Source organism: Olea europaea, chromosome 9 (genome assembly GCF_002742605.1).
Source record: "Olea europaea var. sylvestris chromosome 9, O_europaea_v1, whole genome shotgun sequence".
NCBI classification, from domain to species: domain Eukaryota; kingdom Viridiplantae; phylum Streptophyta; class Magnoliopsida; order Lamiales; family Oleaceae; genus Olea; species Olea europaea.
This window is the reverse complement of record NC_036245.1, coordinates 1,559,641-1,584,151: the sequence shown is the minus strand read 5'-3', so window position 1 is coordinate 1,584,151 and position 24,511 is coordinate 1,559,641. Positions and strand designations below refer to the sequence as shown.

Below are 24,511 nucleotides of genomic sequence, written 5' to 3'. Positions count from 1 at the left end.
AGTATTTTATGGCCTCACATTTTTGTCATTTCAGAACACCTAATAGAAACCTCTTTGGCCATCAAAAGCCCACAAGAAAACGTACTGCATGATCACTGTCTAGCATACACTCTTACCAAAATCAAGAATTGACACGAACGAGTTACCTGCTATTCTGCAGCATTGAGTCCTGTACGGCAATCAGGAATTTTCACCATCTGCTTCATGGATAATGTTGACCTTCGAAAATAGTCAACAAGTGTACGATGTACACGTGAGTGTAGTTTGCCATATGTAAATTGTAAATAGTATGTTTGTAGAAGAAGATGAATAGTAGGCAATGAAAGTGTATTGTATTCTCTTGTCTATATTTTCCAAGATCCCTTTAACTGATACAAGAATTGTCTATTTATAGTGATCAAGCCGACGTAGTCACCGTTGCATTGGATCCACGTGGCTTGATCTGCAGACACTTTGTATCACATTAACTCTAATCTAAATTAATTACATTGATAGATTTTTTTATACGAGGTCACAAACCTAGGCGGGCATCCCTGACACTTATTAATGAGCACGTCACATTAGTAGTCAATTCTAAAGACGTGCTTGCCCGACCCTCTTCTGCTGACATCCTTGACACTTATTAACTGCACACCTCACATCAGTAGTCAATTCTGAAGACGTGCTTGCCCAACCCTCTTCTGGTTGTAAAGGACTTCGGATACTCCACTTCGATAAGAAGGATAGGGCTACTTCGGCCATTCTCAGACAACCTCGACGCTTAACGTGACATCTTCAGATATTGATCCCTTTTGCGTGCTTGTCATATGTCCAAATATGAGAACCTCCACGTGGGTCATTTCGTATGATTAGTAACAGATAATCTTCCTCACATTGCAGTGTAAATTCATATTCCGGTTTCAAGTAATTTCATGGCCCAAAAATTTCTCAAATTTTGAATAGTGAACGTGGTGAAAAAAATAAAATAAAATAAAATAAATAAATCTCATCATCTTTCAAGAGCTTTTCTACTTTGAAGATCATCAACAGGCTTCTTCCGCAAAAGGGCTCTGAAAATGGAGACAACTGCAACCAAAGCTATTTGCACGTGCTCAGAGCTATTGACCTTCATAGAAACCTGGCCCATTTTTCGGCTATTCAAATTGGCATTCAGTGACATTGTTGTACCTCGGGTCAATCTGAAGTCTGACTGTAAATTGCCACCCAAAACTGTCTCTTTGTTAAATGAGAGGAATGTCATTGAGAGACTGACCACCTCGTTTCTCACAGGGTAGTCTTTCCCTCTTAAAGTAGTTTCGACACTTCCACCATAAGCCACTTGTCCATTTCCTCCCATCCGTCCAGCATCTATTGCAAATCTCAGTCGCCTTCCTATTGAGAAGCTGTCCTCGATTTTAGTGCCAAAATAATATTTATCTGCAAAAGATGTCACTGAAACACCACATTCAGTAACATTGTTCTTCAAATTTTTCAATTTTGTGTTGCTGCGAATTGTGCAGACCAATTCTTTCCCAGCAGATTGAACATCAAGACCCACACTGTAAATGGAGCCCCTAGGATCAATAAAAGCTGCAGTAGACTCTGACTGAATACTGAAATCTTGCTTGTCCTTGCTCAAGTATTCCTATTCTTCTCTCCAGCATACCATTTATAGTCTATCTATTGGAAAACTCATTCTCTTGACAGCAACGCCCTTTTTGGAATTAGAAAAAGAAGAAATGGAAGGCCTTCAGGAAGTCGTCAAAGAAGACAAAGAGCCTTAGTCCATTTCCATCAGCCGGCCGGTGGGAGCGAGAAGTTTGGGATATGTTTGGTGTTTCTTCCATCAATCATCCAGATCTACGCCGTATATCAACAGATTATGGTTTCGAGGGTCATCCATTACGAAAAGACCTTCCTCTGAGTGGATATGTGGAAGTACGCGCTTGCTTCCAAGCCGGCCCGGCCGCGAGGAATCAAGAGATCTTTTCCGGTGCTGACTTGGATCTCGGGTGACGGAATAAGGCGGCCAGAAGCGACGAGCAGTCGCGGTCGAAGCTTGGCTACAGCGAAGCGCTTACCAAGCGCGAAAGAAAGGGCTTTCGCCACTTGAGCCGTATGCGGGGGAACTCGCACGTGCGGTGATAACGCTTTCTCTTATAGGGGTCTATTTTCTCTGACTTGACTCAGCTTGACCTACTTGACTCAGCGGTTAGAGTATCGCTTTCATATGGCGAGAGTCATTGGTTCAAATCCAATAGTAGGTAAAACTGACCGAAACCCCTGCTTTTGCCAGCATGACAGCAAGCCACACTGTAAATGGAGCCCCTAGGATCAATAAAAGCTGCAGTAGACTCTGACTGAATACTGAAATCTTGCTTGTCCTTGCTCATTTGTCCTATGACACAAGCAACAACATTTTCCCTTATCTTAGCAGCAGTCTCGAGGTTGACACCATCAAATCCCACATCATGATCCCATCCATGGGGATCAAGAACTGGCCTTGCAAGCCACTGATCACCTGTAACGAGGCAGCGGAATCTATGCACAGGACTATCTGAGTCGAAACTTGGAGGGACAGTCATGTCTGGTAACAGAACTGCTGTTGAAGCATCCTCCTGCTTATCACTACTGTCATCAGAGGCCACTCCAATGTTTTCTTTGTTCTCTTTTTTACGAAGAAATTCTTGTTTCAGCTGTTTCTTTAAATAAAGGGTTTCCCTGTAATCCAGCTCATCAAGATAAGCTTTCTTTTGTAAGTTGGTCAATTTCTCAAACTGAGCTCTAGTCAGAATTCGAATAGGAGGCAATTGATCATATTCATCTTCTTCATCCATATATGTAAGAGGGAGCTCGTCAATTTTGTCGTTTGAAGTGTTTGGGTTCAATTGAATATGATGTTTAAGAAAAGATGAGAGAAGATGCGGTAAAGAAGGCAATCGGGTTTTACTTAAAGGCCCCAATTGTACACAGTCTTCAAATCCCAAAAGAGTATTGACATCACCAAGAATTTTGGTGCATATGCATATTAACAAGAACTGGGACATCCACAACTGGCCATTAGGAAGAATCTTTCTCCCCCTGTTATCTGTCTTACAGTGGGGATCATTCTCCACCAAAATTACAGGGTTTTCAAGCTTCTTATCCAATATTGCCTGGTGAATGCAGTGTCGCATCAGATCAGTGCAGTAAGTGACATAAGAATTATAGCTTACAGGATAACCATCTGGACCTTCAGGAAGTGCAGCAGAAGAATGAGTCATGACAAGGATTGTGTTGAACCAGAGTTCAGGGCCAAGGAGTTCAGTTATGAGCTTCAACAATGGAAAGTCACAATAACCCGGATTGATCATGTCAAGGCGCTCAAAATACAGGATTATATCCGGATGTGATTTTTTAACAAATCGCTTCACAGAGCGTAAGATTTTCTTGTTTCTCCTGGCGTTAATTGTTGAGGAAGGTAACAGGCCAGGAGTATCAATAAAAGATATTCTAAGACCGTTCACACTTCCTACAATCTCTTGAACTTGATCAGTAGACGGATGAAATGCATTAGTTGTTACCTTCCTATTACCAAATATAGAATTTATTGTTGAACTCTTGCCAACACCAGTTTTACCCAAAACAAGTATTCTAAGCACAAAGTCCAATTCAGGTATACCAGCTGCTTCTTGTTCTGCAGCCAATGCTCGAGCTCTATCAATTCTGAGATTAGCTCTTTTCAAATCTGATTCCCCTGCTCGCACCAAAGTTGCCAGGTGAATCCGATATAATACCTTTGCCACCATAAGATTATCTTGAGACAAGCCAAGGCGTTGAAGAAGACGCAAAAAAATAATTTGTAGACCTTCAATCATCGCCAGAGAATCTAATTTCTTCTCAATGCTACTATTAGACACAGAAGGATTTTCCACAGGCTGAGACGAGAAACTCTGATTTGTCTGATTATCATTGGAGGAGCAAGACATCTCCCCAGACTCTGGCACAGCAGTCAAATTAGTGGTAACGTGACCCAAACCTGATGTGTAAAATTTCAGTTTTAATTGACAGCCATGGATCAAAGGATCAACAGAAATTTCAATTACATTTTTAGCAAACTCATCAGCAGACTGGCAGAAAACCAACCGTGAGCCAAGCATCAACACTTCCCCGTAAGTATAAAAAACAGCTTAAGTAAAAGATCATACAATCTGACATGTAAAAAGTCATTTATTTATTGGAGAAAAAATACATAAGGGTATATATATAGTAAAACCTAATCAAATCAGTAACCTATTTTGGCCGATGACGATAAATGAGTGTTTGATTGCATTTATTTTACATAGAAAATACCAGTTTTCCATCCAAATTCCTACTTTGGAGTGTTTGATTGCTATTTTTTTCAATTGTAACTTTTGAAAATACGCTTAATTTTCCTTATTTTTAAGAAAATATCTTCTTTGGGGGAAGTAGGTTTTTATTTTCCTTAAAACGAGGAAATATTTTCTATGCCAGTCCGTTTGATTACAAGAATGAAATTTGGGTGAAAAGATAACGATTTTCAGGGAATTTAATTGTTTAGAATTTGTTTATTGGGAACTATCAATTAAATGTGTTTCATTGGTATAATTTTTCACTTGAAAAATGTTGAAATTTTGGATTTTATTTATGTTTGTTTGGTTTTGTTTTCCATAAAAATTGTCAAATAAAAGGATAAAATTTGTTACAATTGTGGATAAAATTTGTTTTCATTGCCAAAAAAAATAATAATAATAAATAAAATAAAAAAAAACCTGAAAATTGATTTCTCACTCAAACCATGGAAGATCAATTTCCACAAAATCAAGAAAAAAGGGGTCACGTTGGGGGGGTTTGGGTGGGGGTGGGGAAATCAATTCCAAAGAAAATTTTTGCAGTCAAACAAGGAAAAGAGTGGAAAATGGAAAAATTTTCCATGGAAAATTTATTGTATCAAACAGGCCCTAAGATTAAAACTAATTTGTTTTTTTCTAACCTAAAAAACTAAGATGAGAACTATCATTTCAAGTAGTAAACACGGTTCATGTCAGTTAACAACCTTTTGTTGAACTCCTCTCCCCTTTTTGGAGTGCGTTGGATGCACCACAAACAAACACAAACACAAGAACAGAAGCACACAAGACAGTCCTTAGACCCATAGAGTCGATCAATGATCATCAACGTCAAATCTTAAACAAATTATAGTACCACAATAGGGATAATTGCAACTGTTGGTCATTGGCTGAACTTTATTTACGTGTTTACCGCCATTGTTTAATTTAGAAGAGAGATTTTAGAAGAAGTGTGAAATTTATATGACCCGAGTTATATATAAAGATTTCTTTTCGAATAAAGTGTTTGCGTACTTTTGGTCTAGTCACATGGTTTTCCCAGGACTAAAAGGACTTGGCAGCTGTATGCGCTTTGGTAGTTTGGCCTGCAAATATAAAAAGGTAAGTTGATGTAGTACATCACAACTACAGTTGATTTCCTACTAATATGTTTTATCCTTTTTAGGAGCTTATTTTCTATTTAGTTTTCTTGTAATAGGACTTCTTTATTTTATTAGAATTATAGTTTCTTTATTGAGTAGAATAGGAGTTTTAATTAGATTAGACTTTTATTAGTTTCCTAGTTTCCTTATTACAATTTCCTAACACAATTAGGAGTAAGGATAATTTGCCTATAAATATAAGATACATTGTACAAATTTCATTCATTCATTCATTATCGAATCAATGTAGGCAAGTTATTTCTAAATTTTCTTATTTCAATTCTTGGTACAAGAATTTTATTATCGCTTCCGCACCAAATTGGTATCAGAGCAAGGACTTGCTTTAATCTGATGGTTGACGATGGTTCGAGTTGCAAGCAAACCACTGACAACGAACAGAGGTTTGAAAAAATTGAACGACGACTAGATGGGATGGATGAAGCTCTTCGCAATATCATGCAGATACTAACTGCGATGATTATTGAGAATCACCATGAGTCCAGCGCAAAACAATTGGGTAGGCATGAGACTCTTTGCAAAATCACATAGATGCTGATTGTGTTGACTGTTGAGAAGAATCGCGAGCCCATGGAGGAACAACCTGACAGACAAGATGATTGGCAGAAAGAAGACAAACCTAGATTCTAGCGATGACGAAGGAGACATTGATTCAATGAGAGGAATCCTTAGGGTTGCAGTGGACATGAACACGCACACTAGAATAGGTCCAGACTTCGATCCAGGCTTGCACAAGAGACCCAGCTCATTTTTTATCACCAACGACGACAACAGGCAGGACCAAGAATTGATGAGCTAGGCACGAGGTGTAGGAATCACGACCTTTGCAAACTCATGCCATTACTGATTTACGAGAGCGGACCGAAGAAGAGAAATCGAATCATACTTCATTAATGAAGGTAGGTTACGTAGAAATTATCTATGAAGAAAATAGGATTAGCGTGGTGGAAGCAAAATTGCCTTCAAACAATAAAATTGAAGAAAATAACGTTTATCGAGCATATCAAAAAATTGAAATTTCTTCAATATCAGTATTAATAGAAATTTTTGAGTACTTTCCTTCAGATTGATAGATTTTCTTTTCCTTGCAAAAGCAAAACTTGAGGACGAGTTTTCTTCAAGTGAAGGGGATTGATGTAGTACATCACAACTACAATTGATTTCCTACTACTAATATGTTTTATCTTTTTTAGGAGTTTATTTTCTACTTAGTTTTTTTGTAATAGAACTTCTATATTTTATTAGAATTATAGTTTCTTTATTGAGTAGAATATGAGTTTTAATTAGATTAAAATTTTATTAGTTTCCTAATTTCCTTATTACAATTTCCCAATACCATTAGGAGTAGTGATAATTTGCCTATAAATATTGGACACATTGTACAATTTTCATTCATTCATTCATTCATTATCGAATCAATACAAGCAAGTTATTCCTAGATTTTCTTATTTCAATTCTTGGTACAAGAATTTTACTATCACTTCCGCACCATAAGTAGTGTTTGGTAGTTTTTTTTTTTTTTTTGCTGCTAGTATGCTAATCCGAGGGTGTGCCTTATTCAGTTTATATAATAAACAAGGGAAATGCCCTGGTGTTGATGTATCAATTTTAAATCACTGAAAGTTTTATTTAGATTTTACAAAAAACAACTCTTTAAGAAAAATGAACTTGCTATAGTTCTCAAAAGAGTAAACGATAAAAGAATGTTTTGGAGTACTCAAGCTCATAAGGAAACAAGTAGTTGTGGAATAACCCTTATTCAGTTTATATAATAAACAAGGGAAATGCCCTGGTGTTGATGTATCAATTTTAAATCACTGAAAGTTTTATTTAGATTTTACAAAAAACAACTCTTTAAGAAAAATGAACTTACTATAGTTCTCAAAAGAGTAAACGATAAAAGAATGTTTTGGAGTACTCAAGCTCATAAGGAAACGAGTAGTTGTGGAATAATTCCAAATTAACTGCAAATTGCTTGCTGCTTCCGATGATAAACCCATTTTAGTCACAACCTCTTCTATGCCCAAAAGGACGCAAATCTAGTACAAAAGGAAATCTTTATATATTAACCTGGTCATATAAATTTTACACTTCCACTATAATCACTCTTTTAAGTAAATCGAATAATGACAGCAAAAAAAGGGGCAAGAGAGCATGTAAAAAAGGTCATAAACACCGGATTCCCATTTTCACACTCAACACACCCACAAAAATAAAATGCCAGGAAAAGGTGATACCTTCGTTGTCAAACTCTACATTTTGTGGTTCCTCGGATAAAAAGCTGTCTGATGCTGACAGTGGTCTCGATGAAGCTAGTGACGTGGATACTAATTGAGATAAAACCCAATCCTTAATGCTCATCATGCTTACTGCGCATAAGAAAACATTCTAATCCTTTACTTGATCTTCAGATGAAATTAGGTAGAGAAAGATCAATACACAACTGCTTCAGAACTCCAATTGCCAGTACACATAAGAAGTCATTCTAATCCTTCAGTTGAACTTCAAAGACAAATAGGTAGACAAAGATCAATATACAAGACATTTCGGAACTCCAATTGCCAGGACAAAATGAAGTCAAACAATAAACAAACTATTGAACAAGCATTTATAACATTCAAGACATAACCATGACGTAAAATCAGCCAACTGATTGAATAAAGCATCTTACAAAAAAGTCAAAAGGAATTCCAAAAGTTATTTTCAGATTTATTCACAAGAATCATTCTATAGAAGTATGATATAATACATTGTCATTAGTTCAATTAGAATACTAGTGATCAATTAGAATACTAGTGAAGAATAGTCGTGAATGATTTCTTCAAATGATCAGAGTAGAGATCCAAATCCAATAGCTAGGTACTATCTTCAATATATTGGTAAAGTTATAAAGATCCCATGTCAAAATTTTAGTTCTTCATAAATTTGATTATTAAAATCACAGAAAGAGAAAGATAGCGAGTTCAAAATAATTAAGAGAGACGTTGTAGAGTTTCAATTCGATTTTCTCCAATAGAAACGACACTACAATAAAGTAACAGATTTGGATAAAATTGAGGTCAATTTAATTAAGTTGACTTTGAACTGAAAATTAGAAATAGGAAAATCATATTTTTTTTGTTCGAAAAGTTAACAAATTTATTTAAAAAAAATAAAATAATTTTGCTTATTTAAAATAAATTAATTAAAAAAATTAGGGAGATTCGGTTCTTAGGGTCTTAGCCTAGAATCGAGAATCGAACCATACCAGTCGATTCTCGATTCAAATACCCATTCAGGTATTTAACTTGAAAAGAACCGTCGGGTTCGATTCTGTTCGGTTTGGGTTCAGGTTCGGCTTGGTCGGTTCGGTTCGGTTCGGTTCGGTTCGGGAATTTTGTCCAGCCCTACCTCTCTCCATGGAAACAATCATCACTTTGAGACCCCCACATTCAATTAAAAGCTAACCCAAATCCTAAGAACACGTTTTATGAAATAAAAAAGGTTGATTGTCAAACTGAGAAGATCTGTAGCTGCATAATTGTGCTTGTCCAATCATGAAGGTGCGAGAAGAACGCCGAGATAGAGAGAAAATTTATCAAAGGCCTAAGGAAAAAAAATATATGTAAAGACCCGGGCTCTGTGCTCAAACTGATTTATCATAGGTATCTTCCACTTTAGGTTAGCATTTTTCCTCTCCCTCATGACTTTCCATATCGCTTGGGCAATGGGAATAGAAGTTGGATGGTTACAAATAAAAGCGTATTTTTTTGTAACTACCCAACCTCAATGTCCAAACCGTTATATCATACATAATGTCCGCTTTGAAAGGGCATAGTACTAATTACCAGTTGGTATTAGGATTCAACTTAAATCTCTCATAAAGTAAAGGTCTTGGGTTCAAATCCTACGGAATGCGATAGAAATTTATCAAGGGTAAGAGGACAGATGAGCTCCTAAAGAGGATAATACATATGACATATCGACTTAAAAGCTAGGTTGTTATAAAAAAGTTGTGCTTTTTCGTAACGATTCGATCTCTATGTCCAAATTGCTATATTATATGTACTGTCCGCTTTAGGAAAACATCTACCCTCTCATCCTAGACCAATTGATACTCGAATTCAACTTAAATCTCTCATAAAGTAGAGGTCTTGAGTTCGAATCAGCCATAAGAGATAAGAGGGCAGATACTCTCCCAAAATGAATAATACGTAAGTTAACGATTTAAATAGAGAGATCGGGTCGTTACAATTTACAATAAAGTAACTTTCATCAAACCTCATCTAACAGTCTTAGGTAATTCATTCTAAACCAAAAAGGATAAAAGTACAAAAATCAAAGAAATCAAAACAAAACTGCAGCCTTAAGTATGCACACACAACTTAGTGTGTTAAACAGTACCATTATATGATTCTAGCAGTTTCTCAAGATACACAGCTCCATATGATTCTTCACTCAATTGAACCTAATACCCCTCTTTCTAGAGAAACTTGTTAGCTAAAAAAAGAAGCATATCACCAATTAGGTGTACTCCTTTTATGAGATTCCACTACAAAATTACTTAATACTCACGAACATCTCGTCGTCAAACTTACCACAATATGTATATTTGCAACTTACTCAGAAGTCATCCAAAGCAAATCCTTTACGAAATTCACTCTTTTTTTTCTTTTTTTTTTATTATTTAAACACTGATTTTAGCTACATATTTTCTTGTGAAGCTTAAGAAGAACATAGCTGGGTGCTATGACTAATTCAAAATATTCATTGGTCGATACCTAATTCATTCGAAGGGATCCTCATATAACAACAAATAGCTTTTAACTTAATTTGCACAAAATTTAACTTATTTTAGTGAATAAAAACCAAACCAAAACGCACAATGTACAAATTCAATTCACAAACATTCTTAAACCCAATTGTAACCTACACAATATGAACTAATAGAACCTAGTTCTTTACAAATTCTAGAAATTCATTCCATATATTAACTTGACATACAGAAATTAATCAACTCCAATATACTCATCCTGTATTTATTCATTCAGCTACAAACCAAAATTCAAAGAACAAGACGAAAAAGAAACTAGTTATTTAATAGTTTACCTAATTGATCAAAAATAACAGTATGCACCTCCAGTCTAGGGCTTCACGACTTCAATAACCAGAAAATTTTGCATAACAAAATAAATCTAAAAACAAAGAATTCTGCAGATAAGTTCAATAAAGATAAAAAGAAAATCAAAATCCCAGAAAACAAAAATGAATTATCGAATTGTGATTCCAATTGTCATGTATCTGAAGAAGGTGGAGAAGGGCCAAGTTTTGAAACTTGTGAGGGTTTCTATGAGGATCAACAGATAAGACATGAAACGACGTTGTATCTCAATAAACGTGTTAATAGAATCAGAAAATTCAATGCTATTGGCTTACTATGAAATTTCAAATGAAATTTAAATATCTCAACCACATGTAGTAGATAAATATAAATATTTTTAACTGAACACTAATTTAGAATTACACAATGGATCGATCAGACATTTTCAAGGGACAGGATTGGGACTGAAAAAAACTTTCGAACCAAATCGAGCTCTTCTTTTTAAATTAAATATTCGAATGAGTATTTGAATTGAGAATTCAGTTCTCAATTCTAGACTAAAAACTGAAAAATCGAATAAGAACTAAATTTTGCTTTTTTTTTTTTATATTAAATAAGCCAATTTAGTTTATTTTTTCTAAATAAATTTGTTAACTATTTAATTTAGCCCAAACTAAAAATATAATTTTTCTATTTCTAATTTTCAGTCCAAGTCCAACTTAATCAAATTAATCTAAATTTTACACAAATCCCTTATTTTATCATAGTGTCGTTTCTGCCATTACAAAGAAATTGAATTGAAAGCTTGGCATATCGTTTCTCTTTATTATTGTGAGTTCGCTATTTTCTTCTTTTTGTGATTTTAACAGTCAAATCTATGAAGAACTTAACAAAGAAAAGTGCAAAAATTATTACAGGATTGGATTACATTATTTTTTTAGAGCTAAAATTGAACTTACCATTTGTTAAATTAATGTAGTGTTGTTGTAAGTATTAAAAAAATTAATTATTATACGGAACTCAGGAATCGAATGAAATCAAACAGAACGGAACGAAACCTGAATGGTTCCATAATTAAATTTGAACCCGACGATTCCATTTACAAAATACCCAAAAATTTGAGTTCAATTTGGTTCTCCTTATAATCGAACCGGACCATGTTCAGTATGGGACAAGAGGGAATGGTAAGATCTTCGAAAAGTCAGTAAAGAGAGGTGGAGTTTGGTTACGAAATAAAATATTACCATTTCTCATCCTACTTACTTTTGTATTTATATTTTGAAATATAACTTAAATGTAAATTTAAAATAACAAAATAAAATAAAAAATCTAATCTCTCTTCCAATAAATCTATGGACACACGCAATAGAGCCATAGACTTTATGTGGAAAGGGGGGAAATGTCAAATAAATGAGATATAATTAAATCTAATTAAAAAATTTCATATTTTGATGTGTTAATTAATAAGGATCTCCCAAAATTCTTTACATTGTTCTTCGAAGAAGAATTTGTGTACATTGTTTCATTTTAATGACTTAGAAAAAAACAATATTATAAATATACAATAAGTCCAAAAATAGAGTCACGTAAATGAGAATAAAAGAATAAAAGTTTTAACCTCATACTATCTCTTTTAGTAGTTCAAAATAAATTCAAGCGAAACAATGTATTATCAACTACTTCAACAGTTACAATACTAACAATATAATTATTCGTTATAATCCACTGCTTATAATCTACAAAAAATAAAAAATAAAAAATTCACCAAACATGCACTGAAACAAACAGAATTCAAGTTTAAAAAAAAAAAATAAATAAATAAATAAATAAATATATATATATATATATTGGTCAGCCTCAGATAAAGTTTAACATCTTCTCATACAACAATTCTCACCAAATCTTCACAAGTTTTGCACCCACATTTCTTCCCCAACCTAGAATGAAACTTCTGCCTCTTTACAGCTTTTCCCTGCACACTGCTAGAGCTGTTATATTCAGTCTTACATACATAAAGATTAAATCTACAATATAGTCTCGATGCTTATTGATCCATCAGTTTTGATAGGTAGAGTTTCAGTATGTTGTGTGTATACGTTTTCAGTATGTTGTGTGTATATGTATATAGAGCTCAAAATCCATTCTATGTGCTATAGAATTCGCTATTTGCCATTGGAGGGCCACTAGGAGTCTCTGTAAATGGGTTGTGGATTCCACTTGAGATGCAAGTTGAGCGTTCCCGACTTGGCACCGTCTAGCGGAAAAGTATCTTTATATTCGCCTTCGAATATAACCCTTGTTAGAGTCAAGATGCATCTTCCCATGTAATCCTGCAGTCAAAGAAAGAATTGATTTTTGTCACTCAAAATGGGACTAACAGCATGTTTGGCTATGCTTAAAAGAAGCTCTCTCACTTTGCAAGTAAAGACTTGCTATCAAAAAAGCAAGATTTTGCACTAAAAAATTGAAAGAGAACAAGTAAATTTTGAAAATCGAAGACAAGTTTGGCAAAAGAAGTAATTGTATACAGATAGGAGGTAGATTTACAAGTAGCACTGTGGCTCATTTGTTCGGTGCAAGTTTGGCAAAGCTTAAGTTATAATTTAAGCTGGCAAACATATTATATGACCAACAACTACTACATACTTATTATCCATGCATTTTGTAGGACCCACTACTTATAATCACTTAAAATTTAATTTAAGCACTCCAAAGCACACCCTTAGATATTAGGATATCATCTATATCTACAGCACTGCATGCTTGCAATTGATATTGAGACAGGAATTAACATTAGAAAAACAACTCATTTGAAAGAAGGATACGACGATTAAACCCACACCAAATCTCACAACAAAAATAATTACATTAGCATGATCATTGCTTAAAACACGGTTTCCTTGTTATCATGTCCATGTACCCTGACCCTTAAGTTCAAAAAACTGTTTCCTTGCTGATGCAGATCCTTAGCACTCACCAATTGTAATGCACCAAAGATCTTACAATTTGGCTCTTCAAGAAATCCTTAAAGTAGTAGTGAGACGCAATATAATATTCTATTCTTGTTTTAATTGCTAGTATTAAGCTTTAGCAGGACTTTTTGCAAAAGAAAAGAAAAAAAAAATATAAATCAAGTCCACTAATGTAGATGGAAAAGTGCAAGAAGATTCAATATACCAACTAGAGAAGTTACCCAAATGTCGCAACTCATTGAACAGCTCACTTATATGACGATGAATTAAAATTAATCAAGCCTAGTAGCTATTATTTGAAACTCGGAAGTATCAAACATCTAAATAGCTAATTGATGAGTTTACATCTGTCTGCCATAATTATACTGAGATATGCCGATCTTTTAGATTAATGGATTGATGCAAATACTCTTTTATCCTTTAGCACAGTAATTGCACTCTCATGGTGCTACCCAAATACAATTTCCCATTACTGATAGAAGTGAAAAACATAGCATTCACATAAGTCCATAACTGTCAATCAGTGTAATTTTCTTTATTTAGCAATATTTTTCCTTTCCTTTTCTCTTCTTACTGTTAGAAAAATTATTCAGATCTTTTCAACTATAGAATGTCTAATTCATTAGAGTGTTATGATCTATAGGTTTGCAAGCAGAAAGAGCTGGTGCTGGCGAATATGTCCATTTACTTCTTATCCATATTTATCCATATATCTCACCACCTCATAAATTCGTTGGAAACATCAAATTTACAGGAGATAAAGCAAAATACCTTCCCAAATGTGTCATGGTCCCAGACTTCTATAATTAACATATCATGTAATCCATCCTCAACAACAAAGTCAAATGTCTGATTCCAGACGGGATTCAAATTGTCATTCACAACCTAAAAAATAAGAACAGTGAAAACACAAGTAAAAAACATGTCAATTTAGAAGTGTTACTATCTATCAAATGAGGACATACAATGACAACACAAGCAACCAAAGTAAAATATCTCATGGATGAAATGTGAGGGTTCACATAGGATAAAAAGAGGGCAAAAGTTTTAGTGGTAGATACGTGACATTCCAAACAACACTAAAATTGAGAAATATACCCTGGTTTTGTTTTTTGATTCAGTTTTCTTCATAATAAGTACTACATAGGGGTCAGCTTTTCCCATGAAGTCTGCAGGTGCCAAGTCTTCAGCCAATATCACGGTAACAGAAAGCACCCCTCTCACAATTACCTCCCTTCGTTTGACGTCACCACCATTTTCAACTAATTCTTTTCCTTTGTTACCACTTTTAAGAACCTTCTCCAGTGAAGTCATTGAAAACTTCTGGGCAAAGGGGTTGGAAAATCCATTTTCCATGCCATTAGGGATATAAAGAAGCTCCAAATGCACCTGAAAAAGTCATGATATGAAGAAAGAAAAAACAGAGATTCACGTCAATTTGGATTATTCTTTTATACATAATTTTTGATAAAATATCTTTTAATTATGAGGGTGCTTGACACTCATTTTTATGGAAAAATAAATTTTAGAATAGTAGATTGATGGAGAATGTATGGATGAAAAATAAGGAAAAGTTTTTTATTTACGTGTAATATTATTTTAATGAAAAATGTGTGGTTGAAAAGAAGAGAGAGAAAAATACATTTTGAGAAAGATGGGAATCAAACGGGGCTATATATCTCCATTTAATATAAAAGAATTGAAGCAATTATTTCTCATTTTACTAGAAATTATGCCAAGCAAGTAGCTTTCTAATAGATAGAGGCGTTGCCACTCACACATTGACTAAGTGTAGCACTTTCATCAATCATCATGATGCTAGAAATATACCATCTCATCTAAGAGCTTACATTGATAGAGAGAGACACATTTATTTAACTGGATTTAGTATTTAACACACCTGGTCAATGCAGCCGGACACACACACAATTTGCACATATGGGGAGTGGCGAGACTTGAACTCAGTACCTCTACCTACATTGAATGTGTTGAACAACCTCATCTAAAAGTTTGGGTTGATTATTCTTGTTCTTAGAGGGTTGAATTTCATAGAAATATCCCAATCCAATGGGAGTTTGGATCAGTAAATGTCTAATGGAGTTTAAATAAATGGATGCTAATTTTATCATGTCATGTCATGTCATGTTGATCCAAACAGTAGCAAAAAAAAGGATGCTATGTAAATGATGTTACTTTCTGGGAATAATCCATCTTGTAGACAAAAAAAATCACCATACACAATAAAAAGACTGGTGGGAGATATGAATATGAGCAAAATGCAAAAATTCACATAAATGCCTTTCAGTTTGGACAGTTTTGTAGTAGCTTGGAAGATTACTTGCAAAATAATGAGAAACACAACCACTTATCTTCGTTTGATATGCAGAATAAGTGGACATATGATATCAACAACAGGAGACCTCGATAGAGATATGGTGATATCACTCCATGCTACAGGCCAATCATGAGAATTCAATCATAACAGAATCAAATTTAAAAAACCTGATAACTGCGTCCCTAGATGTGTTTTATTTAATTACCTATTAATTTTGAAGGGTAAGCAATTTTGAGATCATTAAAAACAAGGAAGTATTTTTTCTTGATTATGGTAGTGATATTTTATTCATCAATCACAATGCAGAAAGTTAGTGCAATTTCAGATGAGAACTTTGATCGTCCACCATTCACTGAACAAAAATAAAAATTTAGTTGACCATATTCTTAACCACCCTCACATATATGGTAACTATTCCAAAGTAGGATTGAGTTTCCCCAAGTTATGAAACAATAATAATATTTAGCAAAATATAATAATCTTGAGAAAGGGATATTTCACCTGCCCCCTATTTTTATTGTCCCTCTGAATCTCTAAATCCTTCACCAATTTCAGCCACACGTCCTTCACTTTACCAGGCTCGAGATCACTTAGCGGAAGTTGAGCACATCCAATTAGTTCAGATGACTGAAGAACCCCTTCGTCGTCATATATTTTTATTACCAAGTGTTGTGTCGATGCATCTTCAATTATGAACTCAAAATGTTCATTCCAGATTGGATTCAATTGGTTGTTCTGGGGAAAGTGACTATCATGAATTGACAGAAAGGAAGGTAGTGAACTCTTTCAAGGAACCAGATTTAACAACTTACAATAGTCCTACTTTTCTTCATTCTATCACGCAAGGGTCGAACATATAACACAGCATAAGGATCAGATTTCCCGATTATATCTTTGTTCGTCAACTCCTTTGCTTGCACAAGTTTCACCTCCAAAATTCCTACAGGCTTGAGCTCAAGGTCACTGGAAAAACAATGAACGTCAACAAAAACCACCATGACCCAGCAGATTCAGGATTTAGTTCAAATCCACAAGTAAATAACCATAAATCCAAAATATATAGACATAACAAGATCTCATGGTTACTTTCGCAAGTGTTTTTTATGGGTAAGAATTACTACCACCATCGATATCATTTTTATACTAGTCGTGTATAGTGGTTGCTGGTCATTGCTGATCCAGTATTCAAAAGTTAATAATTGTGCTAAGCCGCTGTTTGGCGAAATTTATAAATCATTTATAAATAGTCAAACTTCATTTTCAATCACACAATCGAATGGACCTACAAGTATCATCCATTATCATCTACTTATTTCTATATATTTATGAATTAAACCGTCAAGAAATTCTTCTGGAGGATAAGTCAGAAAACATCAGCAAGTGTTCAAGATCCACATGGCACAAATAGGCACTAATCCCTATTCTTTATTTTATCTTTTTCAACCTTAGCATCAGCTTAAAAAGGGGATCTCGCCCAAAAAGAGAAATTAACACCCATGCAGCTCCTCTCAAGCAGCTTAACCTTCACAATGTTACACTTGTATGTGCCACAATTATATATTTATTTTTTTGGAAAATAGACATTATATTTAAGCCCTGTTTGAGCCCCATTATTTCTTCATTAAAATGAAAAAATGACCGTTATCCATCACATCAAACCACTATATTTAACTTTTTATCTCTTGTGTGGGACCCATAACGACTATATTTTTCATTCTCATTTTCACAATAATGTGGCTCAAATAGGGGCTTAGTTAGAAGAGGTAGACTAAAATTAACATGGATTTCTATAGACGTAGTGATGATTGAACATAGTGGTAGAAAAAGATTCAAGAAATAAACCCCATATTTGTTGGAACGAGCTCAGTTTGTTGTTATAAATAAAACAAGAAATGGGCAAAACAGTGGGTTTTTACAAGTGTGAATTACCTGTAATCTCCAGGCAAAATGGGGATAATTTTTCGAACTGGCCATGTAATAGAATCTTCAACAGCATCCCTTATCATGCTCTGTGAAAAAGCATTATGGGATAGTATTTTATAATCTTCAAACAATGATATAAGCCAAACTCCAATAAAATATGAATTATACAGTTTATTAAATTTCTTGTACTGAGCTAAACGGGTAGCATGTTTGGGTGCACTTTTTCTCTCTCCTTATAAGGAACATAAGCTAGCACCCAAACATGCTCTGAGCCTTGTTCCCACTAAATTTGGAATATTCTACATGAATCCTTCCGCTCCTTTCTGCTATGTCCAGTGCTATAAAGGAAAGGATGTATGAGTTTTATGTTGGAAAAATTAAGGGATTTAAAGTTATGGTTGAAATATAAATCAAAGCCAATAAAATATGGCAATTGTACTACTTTCTAAAGCAAAAAGTAAATCGTTACTTATACATATTGTTAAGCCTCTTCATTCTTTGTTATTCTCTCTCACCTTATATGCTAATCATAATAACCCCTTGTTGCACCTCTTTTTAAATTCGTCATGAACTTTCGTTCTATAAAAATATATTAATACAGTGTACTCCATGTTTAAAAAGTAAAAGTATTTATAATAGACAAAGTGATCATTTTCTACACTTGATTCATATCTCACTACAACCATGACATTTTTCATAAAATCCCATATGTGTAAGATTCTTATATGTTGCTTCCATTGTTTCTTGCAACAACAAAACCCATAACATATAGGGTTCACATGGTCCCACTAGTATAAGCCATCTTTGGCTTATATAATATCCATTCATACTGAATATATTCTAAGAATCAAATCACACTCAAGAAAAGACATTGTACAAACCTCAATGGCATCAGAAAGGCCAGGTATGGTTGATATATCACCACCAACAACTTTAAGCTTAAAATCCAGCTTTTTCTGAAAGTCAGAAGAAGGGAATTGTTACAGCTTGTTTTATTTATTAGTGTTGCCAAGCAAACATGTTTACTTATATAGGCAGTGACATCAGAGGTCATAAAAAATTGTTTTACAACCAACAAAGTCATTTCTTATCAAATATTAAGGAGTACGAGGGTATAGTGCAAGAGATATTACTGTATAGCTGCATCTTATGCTATGATTTCTCCTCCTTGTAGCATATATATAACTAACTTTTTGCTTGAAGAATCTCAGAATTAATATAGAAAATACAGCACCTTTTGTCTCAATGAGAAGCATACAGCTCCGAAACAAGGCAATTCGTCGACTAGCGGTCTGAAAATCAACCTGAAAACCCCGGTAAATCCAATATCTTTCACCTATACAGAGAGAGAAACATACAAGGTTGAAATAATCCCAATTATCAAATCTATAACACATTTTATTATATAATAAACTCCTGAAACCACATGACAAGATAGTTACAGTTTCTTTTTTGTTAAACCAAAATATAAAAGGAAAAAAAAAATAGCAGATGTAAGACGCCGAAATACTGTCGTTTAGGGAGACGGATACGACAGGTACAATCTTGTATACGTGCCAAAGTCCAAAACTTCCAATTACTCAATTAGAAATGTCATCTCTATCACATAATCATTCTGTCATGATCCTCTGTATTCCTTGTCTAATCAGGTTCTTGGTGATCTCATATTTTGTTGACTGACTTTTGCCTTAAACACCTCTTGTAAATAAAGAAGCATAAATATGCACAACACATTTCCTCAAATTTAATTATAACTCATTGCTCATGTGAAGCGTATAGCTTTATACCTTCATGTTATCGTCTTCCTGGTGCTCTAAAATGACTCTTTCCTCTTCAATGATCTAATAATAATTTTGAGTTAAAAAAATATAATATCTCTAATACAGAAAGAAAAATAACCGCTTAAAATGTTTGAGGAGCGTCGAACATGGACATGCGATCATAGTTGAAGTGTTCGTACAATACAGAGATAAAGTATTGCTGATCTCCTTCATGATAAGAAAGCTCTGTTGTACGTATACTTCAACTATGGTGGAGTATCCGTATCGACAGACTTTGAATGTGTCGAATACCAACACTCCTCAGACATTATGCCGTGGACATTTTTCTATCTTCATCAAAAATATTATATATTTTTAACTCAAATTTAATATTAAACAACAAATAGGTACTCATATTTAAAAGATGTCAACAAAAAATTTAATAATAAACTAAATTTAAACTATATAAATGTAGAATTTTAAAAAATTTAATCGGGTCGACGATATGTAGTGTCAATACTTTTAAAAAAAATTACGTATCAACGTGTTTGACACGTATCATGTCGGACACAAGTGTCCATGTCAGTGCATAATAATGAGGAAGTAATCCCAATTGATGAACCTTTTTTCTTTGTGGATTGAAGCTTAGCACAAAGATGAAGTAATTTAGTCTTCAACTGAGAAATGAACAACCACTCAAACTTTTGCCAAACTTGATTGACAGTAGCATAGCCGATAACATATCCAAACATAGATCCGCGAAGGGCAAGTTGATACCAGGATTTAATTTAAGTTATTCTCAAAGGAAAGTTAAGTGTTTGAATCCTAGGGACGCGACAGATATCCATTAGGGGTAAGAGGGACTAGACTCTCCCAAAATGAACAGTACGTAAGAGAATGGTTGGGCACCAAGCTTGGATCGTTATAATTGGACTCAATGAACTTCTGAGGATAGATTCGGCTTTCAACCACAAAGCCTTCAAAATCATATGCATGAAGTGTTGGCAGCAATTGCGATCTCCAAAAACTATAATTTGTATGCCCTAGTTTCATTGGAATAGGCAAAAGCATAAGAAGAGTGGTCAGAGGAGCAATTGTAGCAACATAAATTGTAGTCGTATGCAGCTGGCTATAGCATTAGGTCCACTGGAAGTATAAACACTTTTAATACTTAGAATCCATGGCAGTTAGGCAAGATGTTCTAATACCAAGTTAGTATAGAAAAGAGAGGACGAGTAGTGTTTGTTGAGAAAAAGTAAATCTCAGATGTCCAAAGAGAGTGAATAATAATAATCTATACAGGGATACAAATGTCTCTATATATAAGATAAAATGCTAATGTTACACAAATGTTATATAGCCCTACTTGTCTCCCTTCAAACATCACACTCATTTTTTATCACACATTCACACAATAAAATATTTTGCCCGTAAATCTAATACTTTTTCCTACTTTTTACCACACATCTTCCAAAAAAATCATTATTCAAAACATCATTTTTTCCTTAATAATAACCAACAAACAGGGGCTTAACTCCAATAAGTCAAGAGTATGCCAAAGACAAGAGGGGAACTAGGTTCTTGGCTTAATGGAAAAAAAATAGGTGGATAACTATTATCAGTGCATTTCATACATCATCCAACAATATCTCAACATCAAGAACATGAGCTTTACATTATAGATTTTAACTCCCATGAACTATTTAAAATCTCTCTTCCTTTCTCTCACATGAATAATCCAATGAATGCCGATACTTATCTTTTGTTAAGCATCGATGACATGTCATATAATTTCATTGGTAGATAATCTTATGGTGGGCTTCAACATTTGAATTAAGTTTAAAATTCATCAATGGATTTATTTGACACGTCACCAACACTTAAAATAAGATCAAAGGCGGCCTTGAGGGTACACAAGTTGCGCGACCGTGCAGGGCCTTAGTTTGTAGGGGCACCAAAAAAGTTTGTTATAGGTGTTCATATATGTATAATTATATATTTAAAATGGTTTATTAATTTTAAATTTTTATTATTATATTAAGTTAAAGGATACAATATTTATGAAAAATTGTAAAAAAAAAGAAAGAAAGAAAGAAAAAGAAAAGGAAAAGGAAAAAAAAGAAGAAGTTATATTATGTTAATATTTTTTAAATTTAACATATTATTGAAAAGAAATTTTTTTCCCTAATTTTAAACTATTTGCTTTTGAAAAAACAAATATTTTACACTATCTATTTTATCAGCCCAATCTCAAATACATAATTAGCATCATTAACAAATTGCCAACTAAACAAGATAATAAATGGTCCAAAATCTAAATGATTAAAGAGAAGAATGAAAAGTTCTCCAAATCCCTTTTCGTCGTTTCCCTTACTCCCATCCTTTACCCCACGAAGAACACACAAACAAAGAAGAGAAGAAACTCTACGGTCAGTTTTTATCGCTTGCTCTAAAATAGTACAATCTACATCGTAACATCACCATTTTATTGGTGTTGATTGTCTACTTGTTAATTGTTATTTCGTGATTTTTTTTATTCTAGAAGGTTAAGTTTTTGTTACATGAAAGGGACACCATTTTAATTTTTTTTATTGTTGCTGGTATTTTTTTTTTTTTAAGGGACACCATTTTAAAATGTCACACAAGGCACCCAAAATCTCAGGGCAAGATATGCATAAGATGAGCACTGTGCTTAGTAGATCATACCTTTACATATATATACAAGATTTGGAAGGTTCCTTAAGTCAGAAGTTGCCACAAAGTACAGGCACACAGAAACTAATAAAATCAGAAGAATGCTCCTTGATTAAGTTATTTATTCCTTGCTGACATTAATAAAACAAATTTTCAGCCTAATAGTGGCATACAGTTAAAGGTAAATAGATTGCTATATTAGTATGTGTGTAATTAATATATTCATCAATAGGAAGATCAAACAACCACGGAAATGATATGTCACTACGATGCAAAGCAAGAGTGCAAGAAAAGAAAAAGAAAAAGAGGATACGACACTACAAGTTACCTGCACAGGGAGAGCAACACCAAGGTAAGTCTTAATATCAAGTACAATATTTGGGTTTCCATCCCACTGCATCTCTAACTCCATGGTGATACCTTCAGTTTCATCTTCAATAATGGAAACCCCTGAATAACTTTAGAGAATTAGTAAGGGCATTAACTTTTTCATTTCAGTAGTCATAAAAGAAGCAACTGATATACATCCCTATCGACAGAGCTCATTAGAGAAGATACTGTTGAGGCTACCAATAACAAATGCAATAAAAGATCGAAGAGTAGCTATATATGTATTCAGATACCTTCCAATAAGATCTTGTTTGGGCTCCATCTCAATGAGTTTTTGGGGAAAAAATGTATTATGGAATAGTGATTTTTTGGAAAATGAGTAGTTAAAAAGTAAGGAAAAGTTTTGGTTTTATATGTAATGTTATTTTGCTGTAGAATGTGTGGTTGAAAATGAGTTTTGAAAAAATATATTTTTGGTTTAATAGAGCCCAAACAAGGGCTAAGTAAGATAAATTCTTACATTATCTCATAAGGAAAACATAACTTAGCATTCCATATTTCATCAACTGTCCACTATCTTTACGGTATGAGAAAATGCAAGCAATAGAAATCTCTTTGCTTTACCAGAAGAATAGCCAAATATAGTTAATCTCATTATTGTTTTTCCATTTATTTAGGTGGCAAATCCATCTCAACATATGCATCATAAAAGAGCTTGAATTCCACATATTTAGATCTTATGAGTTTATGGTATTCTAACTTGTGGACTCCTCGATCTCTCAATGCCTAGTGCCCTGTAAATATTTGGCAATTTACTCCCCATTCAAAGCCTAGTTTTCTCATTCACCCTATTTGTTAAGTTGTAGAGCCTAATTATTGTAGGTGTGCAGAATTCGTATGCTATCAGCCAAAATTTCATTAAGAATGGTTTAGGAATTTTACACTTGTAATTTTGATTTTGCCTTAATATTTATTTAAATAGGGAGCCATAATTAGGGTTTTGTGATCATCATTAAAAGAGAGGTTAGAGAAGATACGGGATGCAATTTTTCACATGAAAACTTTTTTTGATCATAGTGAATTGGAACGAGGGCGTAGTCCCACACTAAAATGAATTTCTATAAATCTTATGTGTTCTTTTGTGTCTTTGTGTCCTTATAGCAATTTATTGCTCTTGGCATTATAGAACTATGGCATGTGTTTGGGAGGCATTTTCATCCCAAAATGCAGTTTGGTATCACATCAAGTGGGCCACTAATTCTGACAAGTGTCATATTTGTGTGTAATATTAGTGCCAATTTTCTGATTTTACCCTATTGTTGTTCGGCGTGCTTTTGTGGGAAGAGAAACCGGTTAGACACAAGGGCAATTGTGGAAAATTTATTTTCAACTGCCTTAAATTAGTACAGGTCTAGTCAAAATTGTCAGAATAAATGGAGAAAAGGCTTTTCAAAGGTCATTTTTCTTCTAAAAAGGAGGTGAAAAATCTTGCGCAAACAAGTGCAAGGTTTCTAATTCTCAACGCTATTGACTTCAGTTATGACAACTGACAACTTGCCTAATTTTAGGCTCTAATATGATGGTTGAACTACACAAACTATCAAAGATACACAATAAATTTTTAATCTGCTGATCAATTTTCTACTTCTCATTCTTTCAAGCTTCGTCTTGTCCTGGCATGAATGTCCAATACCATGAGTGATAACCTCATCTAGGGTACATGAGCACATTACCTTGAAAGCATTTTAGATAAAATGGCAAAAATTTGTAAGATTTCTTATTCCCATATTATATTTAATACCTAAGAAACACTCATCCAGTTACATTAGATGCACACATGAAACATGCGAAAAACACATCAGTATTGAACTTGTGAATAAAGCAAGGGAAGAGAAGAATGAATCAGGCTGCTTAACTAATGCTCTTGAC

The 24,511-nt window shown here is 34.1% G+C and overlaps 2 protein-coding genes across 3 annotated transcripts; both read right to left on the bottom strand.

Moving 5' to 3' along the window:
- Positions 1-310: 310 nt before the first annotated feature.
- LOC111399375 (translocase of chloroplast 90, chloroplastic-like) lies at positions 311-10,881 on the bottom strand. Of its 2 annotated transcripts, none has more exons than XM_023026645.1 (4): positions 10,577-10,881; positions 7,726-7,990; positions 2,354-3,997; positions 311-1,599 (listed from the first exon to the last, which is right to left on the bottom strand). In XM_023026645.1, exons 2-4 carry the CDS (start codon positions 7,850-7,852, stop codon positions 989-991), a joined length of 2,382 nt encoding a protein of 793 aa, XP_022882413.1. In that variant the 5' UTR covers positions 7,853-7,990; positions 10,577-10,881; the 3' UTR covers positions 311-988. The 2 variants fall into 2 exon arrangements, with proteins under 2 accessions (XP_022882413.1, XP_022882415.1); XM_023026647.1 differs by having other exon boundaries at positions 7,726-7,857.
- A 1,544-nt stretch (positions 10,882-12,425) lies between these two features.
- Positions 12,426-22,699, bottom strand: LOC111399374 (synaptotagmin-5-like). The gene is made up of 9 exons (XM_023026644.1): positions 22,581-22,699; positions 19,033-19,134; positions 18,680-18,754; positions 17,805-17,884; positions 16,688-16,838; positions 16,377-16,610; positions 14,639-14,929; positions 14,312-14,425; positions 12,426-12,898 (listed from the first exon to the last, which is right to left on the bottom strand). The coding sequence occupies exons 1-9, from the start codon at positions 22,662-22,664 to the stop codon at positions 12,752-12,754; spliced, it is 1,278 nt and encodes a 425-aa protein (XP_022882412.1). The 5' UTR covers positions 22,665-22,699; the 3' UTR covers positions 12,426-12,751.
- Positions 22,700-24,511: the final 1,812 nt, after the last annotated feature.

Excerpts from the sequence above, each read along its gene's own strand:
- LOC111399375 (XM_023026645.1), bottom strand. The coding sequence starts at position 7,852 with ATGATGAGCATTAAGGATTGGGTTTTATCTCAATTAGTATCCACGTCA. Across the intron at positions 3,998-7,725 it reads TGTAGAGTTTGACAACGAAG|GTTTGGGTCACGTTACCACT; the intron begins GTATCACCTTTT and ends TTTACACATCAG. Across the intron at positions 1,600-2,353 it reads AATGAGCAAGGACAAGCAAG|ATTTCAGTATTCAGTCAGAG; the intron begins ATTTCAGTATTC and ends AGGACAAGCAAG.
- LOC111399374 (XM_023026644.1), bottom strand. The coding sequence starts at position 22,664 with ATGGAGTTAGAGATGCAGTGGGATGGAAACCCAAATATTGTACTTGAT. Across the intron at positions 19,135-22,580 it reads GTGTTGCTCTCCCTGTGCAG|GTGAAAGATATTGGATTTAC; the intron begins GTAACTTGTAGT and ends CTCTCTGTATAG. Across the intron at positions 12,899-14,311 it reads ACCATGACACATTTGGGAAG|GATTACATGGGAAGATGCAT; the intron begins GTATTTTGCTTT and ends CTTTGACTGCAG.